The sequence below is a fragment of the Columba livia genome (assembly GCF_036013475.1).
Source record: "Columba livia isolate bColLiv1 breed racing homer chromosome W unlocalized genomic scaffold, bColLiv1.pat.W.v2 SUPER_W_unloc_7, whole genome shotgun sequence".
Classification (NCBI taxonomy): Eukaryota; Metazoa; Chordata; class Aves; order Columbiformes; family Columbidae; genus Columba; species Columba livia.
Genome location: NW_027043002.1, coordinates 22,492 through 37,444, shown reverse-complemented (window position 1 = coordinate 37,444; position 14,953 = coordinate 22,492). Strand labels below are relative to the sequence as shown.

General features: G+C 38.4%; 1 protein-coding gene across 7 annotated transcripts in view; it reads left to right on the top strand.

The window, feature by feature from the left end:
* Nucleotides 1-12,611, top strand: part of LOC135577534 (ras GTPase-activating protein 1) — a 103,885-nt gene extending 91,274 nt beyond the window's left edge. For 2 of the 7 annotated variants that reach the window (XM_065047666.1, XM_065047671.1), the window contains exons 22-25: nucleotides 2,999-3,087; nucleotides 8,043-8,120; nucleotides 9,497-9,631; nucleotides 11,751-12,611. In XM_065047666.1, the coding sequence (XP_064903738.1) occupies nucleotides 2,999-3,087; nucleotides 8,043-8,120; nucleotides 9,497-9,631; nucleotides 11,751-11,834 (386 nt within the window). In that variant the 3' untranslated portion in view covers nucleotides 11,835-12,611. Of the gene's footprint in view, nucleotides 1-2,998; nucleotides 3,088-3,591; nucleotides 4,604-8,042; nucleotides 8,121-9,496; nucleotides 9,632-11,750 lie in introns of those variants that run through there. The other 5 variants (XR_010469312.1, XM_065047667.1, XR_010469313.1 and 2 more) reach the window with 5 other exon arrangements.
* Nucleotides 12,612-14,953: the final 2,342 nt, after the last annotated feature.

The window sequence follows — 14,953 nt, the reverse complement described above, 5'->3', positions numbered from 1 at the left end:
CATAGGAGGCAGTCCTCCATGAACTGTTCCAGCGTGGGTGCTTTCCATGGGGTGAAGTCCTTTGGGAACAGACTGCTTCAGTGTGGGTCACCCATGGGGTCACAAGTCCTGCCAGAAAGCCTGTTCCAGCATGGGCTCCTTTCTCCACGGGGTTCACAGGTCCTGCCAGGAGCCTGCTCCAGCACAGGCTCTCCATGGGGTCACAGCCTCCTTTGGGTGCATCCATCAGTTCTGGCATGGGGTCCTCAATGGGCTGCAGGTGGATATCTGCTCCACTCTGGACCTCCATGGGCTGCAGGGGGACAGCCTGCCTCCCCATGGTCTTCACCATGGGCTGCAGGGGAATCTCTGCTCTGGTGCCTGGAGAACCTCCTCTTCCTCCTTCTTCACTGACCTTGCTGTCTGCAGAGTTGTTGCTCGCACATATTCTCACTCCTCCGGTTGCTGTTGCACAGCAGTTTGGGTTTTTTGTTTCCTTTCTTAAATATGCTATCACAGAGGTGCTATCACTGTTGCTGATTGGCTCAGCCTTGGCCAGTGGCAAGTCCATCTTGGAGTGGGCTGGCATTGGTTCTCTTGGACATGGGGGAAGCTTCTAGCATCTTTTCACAGAAACCACCTCTTTAGCCCCCACTACCAAAACCTTGCCATGCAAACCAAATAAGTCCTTGTGGGAGGAAGAAAGTAAAGACATAAACTACTAGTGGTAAAACTGTAGTACTAAAATAATTGGACATGCGAGTTCCATAGTTTTAAAAAGTTTGCATATGTTATATTTCATATGTGTGTCATTGTCCTGCTTTTTTTTTTTTTTTTTTTTGTCAAAGATCATCCCAACCTAGAGAGCATTTGTTTTGCACTATCCAATGTTTTTCCTCCTTCCCTAACACCTCAATTTTACCTATAAAATGCTGGTTTGGAAATAGGAAGAAATCAGAAACCACTTGTGTCAGAAACCCTTTGGGGAAAAACTTTTGCCTTTATAGGCAGCTTTTCAGACAACACGGGAAATTTTCTGTCCTCTCTCTTTTAAGCTATTCTGAATGAGAAGGCCTGAATCAGTCCAAATGTTCCTTTCTCCCTTTAATAATTTTCATACACACTTTGGGGAAAGCATTTAAGAACCATGGCCTCATATATGGTGATCCTTTCTTTATTTTTTTTTTTATCATCTTCAGATTTGTGAGTTACATATTTTCTAACTTGGGGAGTACATTGAGACCACTGTGTCTTTAGCTGTAAATGAAGTTGTTATCCATAAATTTGTGTAATCCCTTTTAAGCTTGTCGGTAAGTGTTAGTCCTTTTTAGAAGTTCAGTTAATATTCTTTGCTTTCACTAAGGTAAATTTAGGGACTCCATATAGGGCTATTAGAGGTTGGAGTTCAGTTTCAGCAGCAATGTGCCTATCCTGTCTCCTTAACAACTGTTCTCAAAAACCTGTACTGAAAAAGTTAAGGCCTTTGTTTCAGTCTTCTTAGTTGATTTTTTTAAAAAAATAATACATTTTTTAGATCAATTCTCTTCATTTGCGCTTCCCAATTCTAAGGCTAGTAATGTCTTCCAGCATTGCTTCTTCAAAGGGATGTACAGTACGAAGCACTAGATGCTATGGACAACTGAGATTAGTGCTTCAGTCTAAGCTCCAGCTATACCTAAAAAGTTAGAACTTATTTCTAATTAATTGCAGTGCTGAGCAGGGAAGGGGGCAGAAAGACAGAAAATGAAAATATACAGATAGACAGTGAAGAGTATATAGCATTCTGTTGTGGGTTAACCTGGCAGACAGCTAAACACCACACAGCTGTTCACTCACCCTCCCCTGCCAGTGGAATGGGACAGAAAAGCAGAAAAAAAGTAAAAAAAGACAATTTAATAGGACAGCAAAAGAAGATAAAATAATAATAGTAATGATAAAAGAATATACAAGTGAGGCACAATGCAATTGCTCACCACCTGATGACCAATGGCCAGCCTGTTCCCAAGCAGTGATTGTGCCCCTGGCCAGCTTCCTCCAAGTTTACATACTGAACATGATGTCATATGGTGTGGAAAATCCCTTTGGCCAGTTTAGGTCAGCTGTCCTGGCTGTGTTCCCTCCCAGCTTTTTGTGCATTCACAGCCTCCTCATGTGCAGGGCAGTATGAGAAGCTGAAAAGTCCTTGACTTGGTGTAAGCATTGCTTAGCAACAACTAAAACATCAGTGTGTTATCAAACACTATACCAGCTACTAGGAAGAAAATTAACTGTATGCCAGCTGAAATCAGGACACATTCTTATGAAGCACTGTGAAATTTAGAGTTTATATAATAACCATGTCAATTTTCGAACACTTAAATGCCCTGTAATTAGAAAACCAGATTTGACCATAACTGTTCAAAAACAAACAAAAAAAACCCCTATGCTTAACAGTAGTCTCATAGTCAGTCAAAAAAACTTTTTCCAACACGTGATTGTGCATTTGATTGGTGCAGTAAATAGCTATATTTTCATGGAAATACAAGCCATGATTGCATACAGTGTTTAGTCTATTTTCTTGTTACTTGTAATTTAAAGTATAATTTGCATAACAATTCAAGATGTACTTATATGGGTATATGCAAATAAGGAAAAGGGTAAACTTAATTATTTTATTAGATTCTAACAACAAATCTTCCTTTTAACAGAGTTGTTTGATTTTTGTGAAAAGGCTTTTCACTTAATTCATAAAACTTCTGTTAACCTTAGGCCTCTGAGGAACACTTTATTTTGCTTACGTTGTTCTGTAAGCAGCTAATACAGAAAGTCAGATATGCATATTAATATTTTTTGTGGACATAATTACTAAAACAACAAAAGTTTACTTGATCATGAGATATTTTCCACATGCAGTTCTGTTACAGCATTCAAAGTATTTAATTCCATGATAAATAACAACTTTTAGAAGAGCATAACTTTCATGTGATTACTGGAAGTTTTAAATGAAATGACCAGTAACTCTACTTTGTATTCCTCTCAGATTCTCCTTCCCCTACTGCTGCAAGAACACTGACGCTGGTCGCCAAGTCTGTGCAGAATTTAGCAAATCTGGTTGAATTTGGAGCTAAGGTGAATATAATTTTACACAGAACAGTCTAGAACTGCATTTCAAATACATTTCAATGTTCCTGTTTAATACAGACAAAAGTCCTTTGCGGTTTTCTTGTGCTTGTGCGAATCCTGATGTGTGACCTGGGTGTCTTCATCATCAAGGAGACCTTCTTCCTGCAGTTTCTTCTATCCTCTTCAATTGGAGCTCAACAGGATATTGATTTAAACTAGAGAAGTAGCATAAAGTCTGGCTGAGTTGGAAAGAGGAGTCAATCATTTGAGAATGAGTCATCTAGAAATTTATGTGAATGATTTGGTGCATACCATGAAGATTTTGAATCTGGTATTAGTTTGGTGCAAAAGGAATTGCGTTTTTTTGCATTGTTGAAATTTGCTGTTTGATATTGGAATACATTCTTAAATAAATGTAATTATGTTATATATCTTTTGAATGTGCTTTTCTCGCTATATGTTTTTTTGCTACTAACTTATTACTTGCTCTTTATTTTATATTCATTTTAGACTATGGAAATTATGTTAGACAGAAAGAAAAGTTGAGCGATTTTCTTACTCGAGTTCAAAATGGGTCGTAAAGCAGCAGAGAAAACTTGCAACATCAACAAAGCATTTGGCCCAGGAACTGCTAAAGAAAATACAGTGCACTGGTGGTTCAAGAAGTTTCACAAAGGAGATGAGAGCCTTGAAGATGAGGAGCATAGTGGCTGGCCATCAGAAGTTGACAACGACCAATTACGAATAATCATTGAAGCTTGTCCTTTTACAACTACACGAGAAATTGCCGAAGAACTCAACGTTGACCATTCTACAGTTGTTCGGCATTTGAAGCAAATTGGAAAGGTGAAAAAGCTCGATAAGTGGGTGCCTTGTGAGCTGACTGAAAATCAAATAAATCATCATTTTGAAGTGTTGTCTTCTCTTATTCTACACAACAACAATGAACCATTTCTCGATCGGACCGTGACATGCGAGGAAAATTGGATTGTATACCACAACTGGCGACAAACAGCTCAGTGGCTGGACTGAGAAGAACCTCCAAAGCACTTCCCAAAGCCAAGCTTGCACCCAAAAAAAGGTCATGGTCACGGTTTGGTGGTCTGCTGCTGGTCTGATCCACTACAGCTTTCTGAATCCCAGCAAAAACATTCCATCTGAGAAGTATGCTCAGCAAATTGATGAGATGCACCAAAAACTGCAACACCTGCAGCCAGCATTGGTCAACAGAAAGGGCTCAATTCTTCTCCACGATAATGCCCGACTGCACATCACATGACCAAAGCTTCAAAAGCTGAGTGAATTGGGATATGAAGTTTTGCCTCATCTTCCTCATCTTTGCCTCTTTTTACAGGGAAAACGCTTCCACAACCAGCAGGATGCACAAAATGCTTTCCAAGAGTTTGTCGAATCCTGAAGCATGGATTTTTATGCTACAGGAATAAACAAACTTATTTCTCGTTGGCAAAAATGTGTTGACTGTAATGGTTCCTATTTTGATTAATAAAGATGTGTTTGAGCCTAGGTATAATGATTTGAAATTTACCATCCAAAACTGCAATTACTTTTGCACCAACCTAATAGTATGAACAACAGCAGTAACCTGTTAAAGTAATTGATGAACCAATGACTTTACTAGTAGGTATTAGAGTGATACAACTGTCTTTTCATGCTCTGAGAACAGATAAACTCAGACATTTGTTCCAAAGGCAACAGTGCAAGTACGTGGACTGTTTTTTCTGTCTGTCAGTGACCAAAAGGGTAGCATTAATACTCTTGTATTCATAGAATCATAGAATATCTCAAGTTGGAAGGGGCCCATAAGGATCATTGAGTCAAACTCCCTGCTCCTCGCAGGACTACCTAAAACTAAACCATATGACTGAGAGCGTTTTCCAGATGCTCCTTGAACTCTGACAGGCTTTGTGCTGTGACTCTTCCAGTTACTGACCAACCTCTCAGTGAAGAACCTTTTCCTTACGTCTAATCTGAAGTTCCTCTGATGCAGCTTCATTCCGTTTCCTTATATCCTATTGCTGGTCACCAGAGTGAGGAGATTGGCACCCTCAGCCTTCTCCAAGCTGAACAAACCAAGTAACCTCAGCTGCTCCTCGTAAGTCTTGCCCCCAAGGCCTTTCATCTTTCATCTTGGTTGCCCTCCTCTGGATACACTTTGATGTCCTTCTTATGCTGAGATGCACCACAGTACTTGAAATGGGGCTACACCAGTGCATTATAGAGTGGGACGGTCAGCTCCCTTGACCAGCTAGCTATGCTGTGCTTGATACACTCTAGGACACAGTTGACCCTTTTGTCTGCCAGGGCACACTTGACTCATATTCAACTTGCCATCAACCCAACCCCCCAGATGTCTTTTCGCAGGGCTGCTCTCCAGCCTCTCATCCCCAAATTTGTACATGTAACCAGGATTACCCCATGCCAGGTGGAGAATCCAGCACTTGCTCTTGTTAAATTTCAGATAGTTGGTGATTGCCCAGCTCTCTAGTCTATCCAGATCTCTCTATAAGGCCTCTCTACCCTTGAGTGAGTCCACAGCTCCTCCTAGTTTAGTATTATTGGCAAACTTCATGTACATTCAATTCCTGCATCCAGATAATTTATGAAAACATTAAAGAGCACTGCCCCTTAACTTGAGCTCTTGGGAACCCCTCTGGTGATTGGCTGTCAGTCTGATGTAACCCCATTTACTATAACCATTTGAGCCTGACCTGTCAGCCAATTGTTCACTCAATGTATTATGGACTTGTCTAGCTGTGTGCTGGATATTTTATACAGAAGGATACTGTGAGAGACAGTATCAAAAACTGTGCTAAAATCCAGAAATACCCCATCTGCTGGCTTCCCTCAGTTAACTAGATGGGTGTTGGAGTTGGAGAAGTGGGAGAAAAGAGGCAGACAGACATTCTTCCACAAAGAAAACATCTATGTAATGGTAAAATGGGTATATTTTATTTAGGAATATCCATATCAAAAAGACAACCGAAACAGGCTAGGGTAGAAATCTGTGATAAGAAAGAATCCGTTCCAGAAGGATGTATCATCTACCTTAAGTAGATCATGGGAGCCCTTTTTGTGTTTTTGTTGATTATTTGATGTCAAAATGAGGAGACATCTTTCAGTAATATTGGCACGTCTCTGTACAGAACCTTTAAATACATTCCACATCCATTTTCTTTTATATACTATATGTAATAATTCAGTTTCAAACTGAGTATATTAATTCTGAAACAAATGAACACCTACCAACCTCTGGCTCCCCCCCTACATACGCACACTTTTTCTCTACTTATTCATTAGATTGGTGTTTTCTGTTGGAACAGCATTTTGAAATACCCCCTTTATTTGTACTCATTTTCATATTGCTTGACATATTTTTGTAAACCAGTTTTACAAGTTGCACTAAAAAGCCTCAGCTTTTAACAAAGTTTCTATTGAATTACAAAAAGAATGACAGCGACAATTGGTCTGTTGTGGTTCCCCAGTCGCAACATGGTTGAACAATAAAATATTTATTGCCTTAAGCATAATGAAAGAAAGCGAGGTCAGGCTACTATTATAAAGCCATTTCTCTGACACTCACAACTTGCAATGTAAGCATTAACGAAAGAACAAGAAGGAAGGCACTTATGTCCTGATGTTACCTCTGAAAGTGTTTTCTCCATTGTATAACTGCAATGAAAAAAAGTCATCCATCTTCAATATTTCAGAAATGTAAAATTTCATGTCACGTTGCATACATAAACAATTTCAGAATCCATCTGGAATACCAAAATTGTAATCACATAATGGTTGGAGTTGGAAGGGGCCTCTGGAGATCATCTAGTCCAACACCCCTGCTAAGGAAGGTATACCTAGAGCAGGTTGCACAGGAATGTGTCCAGGCAGGTTTTTAATATCTCCAGAGAAGGAGACTCTACAATCTCTATGGGCAGCCTGTTCCAGTGCTCTGTGTGAAGAAGTTTCTCATATTTAGATGGAACTTCCTGTGTTTCAGTTTGTGCCCATTGCCCCTTATCCTGTCATTTAGTACCACTGAAGAGTCTGGCCCCATCTTCTTGACACCCACCTTAAAGAAATTTATAAGCACTGATAAGATTCCCTCTCAATCTTCTCTAGGCTAAACAGACCCAGTTCTCTCAGCCTTTCCTCATAAGAAAAATGCTCCAGTCCCTTAATCATCTTGGTAGCCCTTTGCTGGATTCTCTCCAGTAGTTCCTTGTCTTTCTTGAACTGGGGAGCCCAGAACTGGGCACAGTACTCCAGAGGTGGCCTCACTAGGGCAGAGTAGAGGGGGAGGATAACCTCCCTCGACCTGCTGGCCACACTCTTCTTAATGCACCTCAGGATACCATTGACCTTCTTGGCCACAAGGGCACATTGCTGGCTCATGGTCAACCTGTTGTCCTCCAGGACTCCCAGGTCCTTCTTTGCAGAGCTGCTTTCCAGCAGGTGAACCCCTAACCTGTACTGGTGCATGGGGTTATTTCTCCCCAGGTGCAGGCCCCTACACTTGCCTTTTCTGAATTTCATTAGGTTCTTCTCTGCCCAGTCCTCCAGCCTGTCAAGATCCCGCTGAATGGCAGCACAGCCTTCTAGTGTATCAGCCACTCCTTCCAGTTTTGTATCATCAGCAAACTTGCTGAGGGTACACACTGTCCCTTCATCCAGGTCATTGATGAATAGGTTGAACAAAACTGGACCCAGTACTGACACCCTGGAGAACACTGCTAGCTACAGGCCTTCAACTAGACCCTGCGCCACTGATCTTCTGACTGGTTGTACTCCATTCATTACAAATTCCCTTGAAAAAATAAAATCACTCCAGATGACATATTTGTGTTTTACAGTGTCATTGGTCTCTGTTTACAATTTGTTCACTTTGGGTATGACTATTAAATTAGTATTGATTTATTCTAATAAATGTTTTTAAATATTACTAGGAGCCATATATGGAGGGGGTAAATCCATTCATCAAGAGTAACAAACATCGCATGATCATGTTCTTAGATGAACTTGGGGTAAGTGGTTTAAAAAAAAGATTAACTGGAACTTGTATAGCAACATTGTAAATTAAAATTCTTTAAGTTCTTGTTAACTAGCTCAAAAATGCATCAGCTTCCACACAATTTTGAATGCTTGTTACTGAAAAATTTTCCTTATGCATGTTTCGGAACTGCAGATTGCTGGTCTGTTGCACAGAAAAATAACAATCAAATGTCCTCTTAGAAAAATTTTGTTTATTTAGTACTACTGTAGACATGAGATCTATTTGAGTTTCTCCCCATGGATTAGGGCTTTTGGTCAAAAATACCAATTTTTTTTTTTTAATATATTTTAAAACAAAAGATTCTGATGTGTAATTTGTCATATGGTTTTGACCTGAGATTGAAAAAATTAAAGTTTTAAATATATTATGTTCAGTTTTAGTTACACATTGCCAAATATCTCACTGCATGAATTGTAGATATTAGAGTTAAAAATAAAATAATAATTGTCGTTCAATTTAAAACTGTTACTGTTTTGTTTATGATAGCTATGACAAGAATTAGGAGCTCACGTATGTATATATGTGTATGTTTAAATCAATAATTTGTTTCAAAAATGAAGATGAAAGGAATGTGCCTAGCATCCTGAACTGATCCATTGAAAGTTACTCAGAAGACCTCTCAGACTATTTTTATAATCTATAGAAATGAGTGTTTTGAAGTGTATTTTTCAAGTGGATTGCCATATGTCACCTTTTTCTGGTTAAATGTCAACTTCTGCATATTATGATATACTTTTTTTTTTTTCTTTAAATGGTAGAGTATGCATGAGGACCCAGAAAACTGTTTGGTTTAAAAAAAAAAGATTAATCTACTGTTTTAATGACAGTATTTTATATTTTATCAGTGGATTTACTGTCTTGATAGTTTGGGGTTTTTTTGGTGTCCATTTTTGCTGCTGCTATTGTTTGATTTAAGAAGTAGCAGAAAAGAAAGAACAAGAAAAACAAAACAAACAAAAATAACCACTTAATGCATGGATCCCCCTCATTTGAGGGAAGGATATAATATGAATCTCTATTCTCAGTATCTTTCTGGCCAGCTCAGAGGTAGCACAGCAACATCAAACCTTTTAGTAGAACCCTCCTAGTAGGAATAGGAATTGCTGTCTATTTGTAAAATGTGTAAGCATAATTAAAATGTCTTCATAAAATAGATGCTTGTGGAGAGGAGGAAATATATAATTTGTATTAGATAACATGGACAGAAGGCTTAATTGTGAAGAAAAACATTGCAGTATTTGTTTGTAGTATCAAACAGTTGTTGGCAGGTCTATAGAACCGTAATTTAATTTCTTATATGCCTGGCTACTCACCATTCTAAGTCTGCTCTCATAATTTTTGTTAAAGAATGTTCCTGAGCTTCCAGACACTACAGAGCACTCTAGAACTGACTTATCTCGTTATCTGGCAGCCTTGCATGAGATGTGTGTGGCACATTCAGATGAACTTCGGACACTCAGTAATGAACGAGGTGTAATGCAGGTAAACTACAATGGTTAACAAAAATCACAGGTATAGATAGCATGTCTTGAGTTGTTGCTTAATACCGTGGTTCTTTTGTAATTTTTTTGTCCAGCAGTATGAGTGATAAATAATATGTATATTTCACCAGGAGATTGCTAGTCGTACAGTTAATCAAGCTCAAAACTATGAACTAAGTATTTATAGAACAAAACCAAAGATGTTTTAAAGCAGTGGGTTGGATTTTTTTTTTAATGTTTTGTTTTGGTTTGTGGTGTTTGCTTTTTTTTGTTGTGTTTGGGGTTTTTGGTTGGTTGGTTTTGGTTGTTGTTGTGTTTGTTTGTTTGTTTTATCAGTTTTCAGGTGAAGTTTATAGTTTCTAGAGGAAGCCTAGACCCAAGAAATTACTGTCTCCTGACAGGCTCTAGTTTTAGGATCTAGTTCTTCTAATTGAAAACTAAATAGTTAAATTTATTTTCCTTAGCTTTCTATCACTACTTACGTTTTTACTTCCTGATTTATTACATTTGTAAACAAGCATTGCAAACTTCACTAGAAAACACTGTAAATGAGTGTTCTGTTCCAACTATTAAACTTATATATAGCTTTTATGAACACTTATTTTTTAAGAGGAAAAAAACCAAACACGTGATTTCATGCATTGTCTCAAAATACTGTAATACAAAAGTAATATACTTGCCTATGGTCTAGTATTTATGATGAACTTCAAGTCAGCAATTCTACTTATTGCACAGTAATATTTTTTGGTATGCTTGACTAGTATACTGTGCTGTGCAGGAGATAAGTAGTTTTATCTTTGTAATGCTAATGATTTGAGGATGGGAAGTTGTACTATAGAAAGCCTTTTTGTTTAGAGATGGTCTTCCTTAAATTTCATAAGTATCAGTTTAAACTATTTAATGACTCATTTTCAAAGGGGTAGTTTTTAAAATAGTTTTTAACTTCATTGTTTCAAAATAACTTATTGTAATCTTATTATTCTCATGGTTTAAAGACTGATCTTCCTATATTCTGACTCTTTGAAGGCCTTTATTTAAACCTAGGTAGACAATAAATCTATATTTCTTTCTCCTGGCAGCAGATGTTACTCAAAGAATGCATTTTAAGGCAGTAATGTTTTTTAAATAAGGGGAGGTTACTGGGAGCTCTTATGGTGATTTTCCAAAAGGTGAAAATGTATTTGTATTTAATCATCTTTGGCAGAAGAAATCTCAAAGAATTAAAAATTAGATAATGCTTCATTATAGCAGTTCAAAACTAATCCAGTTTAATTACTACTACAATTTGCCTCTTCAGTGCATATGAGAGAAAAAAAATCAATCATGTTCAAGTTCACTTACAGCTACTGCTAATCTTGACAAAGCAAAAATGATGGCTAGACTGTCAAGACAGGACAGTAGAAATTTTCAGTACTAAATATGTGTTGCTTACAGATAAGGGATATAATTTCTTTCACAACGCCTGTATCTGAAGTACTTAATGATTACAGATGTGGTACTGTTTCCTCAATATGCTTATATTTCTACTTCAGAGAAGTAATTTCTCCTCACGGGTTTCCATAAAGAAAACTCCTGAATTTTCTTCCCCTTTTCCTCCTGTAAGTGCCCTAATGGTTCAGGATCACCCCGTTGAAGTTGAACATAGTTCTATTATAATGAAAAAATTATTGAACTCCTGACAGCGCATTAGCAGTTTCTCAGCCTGTTTTATGTGTATGTTCAGTTGCATTTGGTTTAGTTTAATAAGTAAGTTTTCAGAAAGTTAGAAGAGGGTAGTTCTACCTGTGCATAAGTGAATTGTATATCACCTTTTTTTTTACCACCAGACTTTTTTTTTCTTGGCCCAGTTCTGCACTTTCACAGATAGAATTCTCTTTCATTTTGAAACTCAGGTTAAGTTGGCAAGATGTAATGGGTCTCCACAGGTGCAGATAAATTTCATATTGCTGGTTTACAGTTGCCTTTTGAAATAATGTCTTATTGACTAGGGAATTTGAGCTGGGGGAGGGGGAGTTGGGGGGGGTTAAATATATTTTAAACTAAAGCAAGATGGGGTTTGTTTTTTCTAGTTGCTAATGTAGGGTTATACTCGTTTTTTTTGTTTTGTTTTGTTTTTACAGCATGTTCTTAAGAAGCTGTTGGCTATTACAGAACTGCTTCAACAAAAACAAAATCAGTATTCATTGTCTAATAACATCAGGTAGCAGCCCTCTACCTGAATTCTGCATGGATCCAGCATGTCTAACATGGCAACTCACACAAGTATCACTTTTTTTGCTCTTGCCAAAAATAGCACACTCTGTCACTTTCCTGGTGATGTGTGAACTATGCAAAAAGAAAACAAAGATTCTGTTAGTGAATGATTGTACCAGCAGCTTTTTAAACTATCTGCGTAGGATATTTGCACTTTTTTCCACTTGGAACCAGTTTTACAGCCTCTGAGTTTTGGTGTACAGTTTACCTTCTGCAAAGAAAATGCTGTAACTCTCTTGAACTTTGAAAATTCTTTTCAATGCCTGCAATTGCCAAAGTTTTTCTGCGTTGTTGGAAAAGAATTATCAGCTGACAAGGAAAGTAATGCATTGTTTTGACAACTACATGTAACTGGATAATATTTCTTACTGTAATTTCTGACTGGTTACAATTATTATGACTTTGTTTCAACCAATTTAATTTGTATTTACAATTTCCATAGTTTGATGGTTATGGTAAGAACAATCTTGCCTGTATACTTTTTATACCACACTGTTTCTCTTGCTGGAATCATGTCAAAAGAATATGCAGAAGGGATCTTGTCAGCTTTATTATTTACATGCCACTGATTCAGACTAAATAATTCTTCCATCAAGGACTCTGTATCCATCCAGGTAAATCACAATGCTTTTGTAAAATGTTTACAACAGTGAATAATTAGAATTCAGTACATTTGTTATTACTGTATCAGACATGCATGCATCCATTAAACCATTTTATGAAAGATATATTGCTTGGTCTTGTGTGTAATGTAAGGCTACCATGAATCTTATTTTTAAACCTGAAAAATTAGGTTTTTAAAGTAATCAAGCTGCCAATAGACTCTTTACAGAAACTGGCTAGCTTTGGATGCAAGTAATAGAACATTGTAAAAATGAAATTTTGGTAACAGATATGGTTGGCTATTTATCTACTATGTATAAAATGCGTTGATAAAAATGACTGTAGGTAAATCTCAAAGTTGCATTTAGGTATCTATATTAAAAAATTAACACCACCTTCCTCCCCCCAAAAAACCCCTTCCCTCCATTTTTATTGCTGAATATGACATTATATGGAATGGAATATCCCTTTGGCCAGTTCAGATCAGCTGTCCCAGCTGTGTCCCCCTCCAAACTTCTTGCTCACTCCCCAGCCCTGGTGGGGCAGAGTGAGAAAAACAAAAAGCCTGGACACCGTGTATCATGGAGGCACCCCAAAGTTAGTTACACATTGTATAACAAAAACTCAAGTTTTTGTTCCAAAAAACCCAATCTTTCACTTTGCCGTTCACTCTGCCGCTCAAATTTCTGTTCTAACAAGCCAAGTGTCTGTTCTAAAAAACCCGATCGTGTGCTTTGCCACAAAAGGTTTTCCTCCATTTGGAGCTTAAGTTTACACAGATCCTGTGCTACCTTTAAGCAAACGGCCAGACTGAAACACACCGCGATCCACATTACTGCAAGACCCCAGGTTACTGCAGAGATATTACTCAATCCTCTAAATAATTCCTCCATATCTGATACTCTGCTCTGCTGCGCCAAAAATGTCATGGAGGCACCCCGAAGTTAGTTTAGATGGACAACAGGGTCCAAACAAACTTTTATTCAGTAAAGAAAGTGCAGCAGATTAACTGGTGGAAGACGAGGTTTTAGCTCTCCAATAGTGACTTAAATACAGGTTCGAGTATCAGTCGAGGTAATTATTAAAGGTGCAGCAAATAAAAACAGTGGGGATCCATGGTGTGCATACACATGGCTCATCAAAAACAATGCCAGAGCCGTCCCTGACTCCGGGAAAAGTATACACTTGCCTGAATCTGGCAAGGAATTATTAAAGTTTTACATGTGTGTGAAAAATGCAGTTGTGATTCATGCTAAAATGTTTAATGTTTACAAATATAACCAAATGACGCATGGGCTCTGTACCTGGAAAAAGGTGGATAAGTTCCATGTAAAAAGTTATGAAACTTGTTTATGAAGGGAACTAACATTTTAAGGGTTAACTAAACATATAATGGGTACCTACTAATGAACTAACAATTTAAGTCTTAGCCACACAATATATGCTTAGTTTAGAGCTTTATGTTAAGAAGAACAGAACCCCGTCGAATGCCAAGATAAGAAGTTTTATTGCACCTAGCTGTAAACTTGAGGAGACAAGATAACGAAGATTTACAGCAAGAGGGGGCGCCAGTCTGGTTTCAATTGACTTGGCAGCTTGGGTCCCAGTCAATTCAACATAATGAGCCAAAGGTTAAAAGTTCACTGTGATGAAGCTGAAGGAGCCTTCATCCAATGACCCCCAAAGACCCCTCCTCAAATTCACCAAGTGGCACTGCGCAGGCGCAACAGGGGAGGGTTTATGGAAATGGTTATCTGAGACTCATTTTAATCAGAAGCGGGGAAAGGTTATGAATATGTATTAGGCATTCCTGGAGTCATTATGAATATGTAATACCTTACTGTATTTAAGCACACTTCTTCTTGTTTAAAGGTGTGCGTGTTGGGCGGAGCGAATCCCCCGCTCACCCAGCGCTGTTTTGCTTATGCTCTAATGAACACGTTTAAGGAATACAAGGAATTGGATTAAATGTTGTTTATCCATAGAAAAAGCGTAAGTTATTTATTTCAATTGGTGACCCCGACGTGATAACCTTGGATAGCTCTGTGTTACCTCAGGTTCAAGGGAGGCGCCTCACTTTAATAGTGGCCCTTGGACTCGGGTGTGCGGAGAGCTACCAACGTTATTCAAAGTTAAAGCATAAGCAAAAGAATTGAGAAGAATTGAGCTCACTCCCCCTGAATACTGCAGTTTACCCATAATCCAGAGTGCACGAAGGTCCCGACGGGAAAAGTGGACTGTAAGTACCGCCGGGTCAGGTAGGTCCTGATGGGAAAAATGGACTGTAAGTACTGTCAGGTTGGGTAATGTGATTGTGTGACTGGTGTTGGCTGAGACACAACCTGGTTGCAAAGCGAGTGCGGAGTCCTTCTAAGTGCGGTTCCAACACCCCGCGAGGGGCTTGGCCACTGAAGGGACAAAGCAAGTGAAGCACTCTCTCTCTCTGTTGTGGGTTTGAGCCCCACGT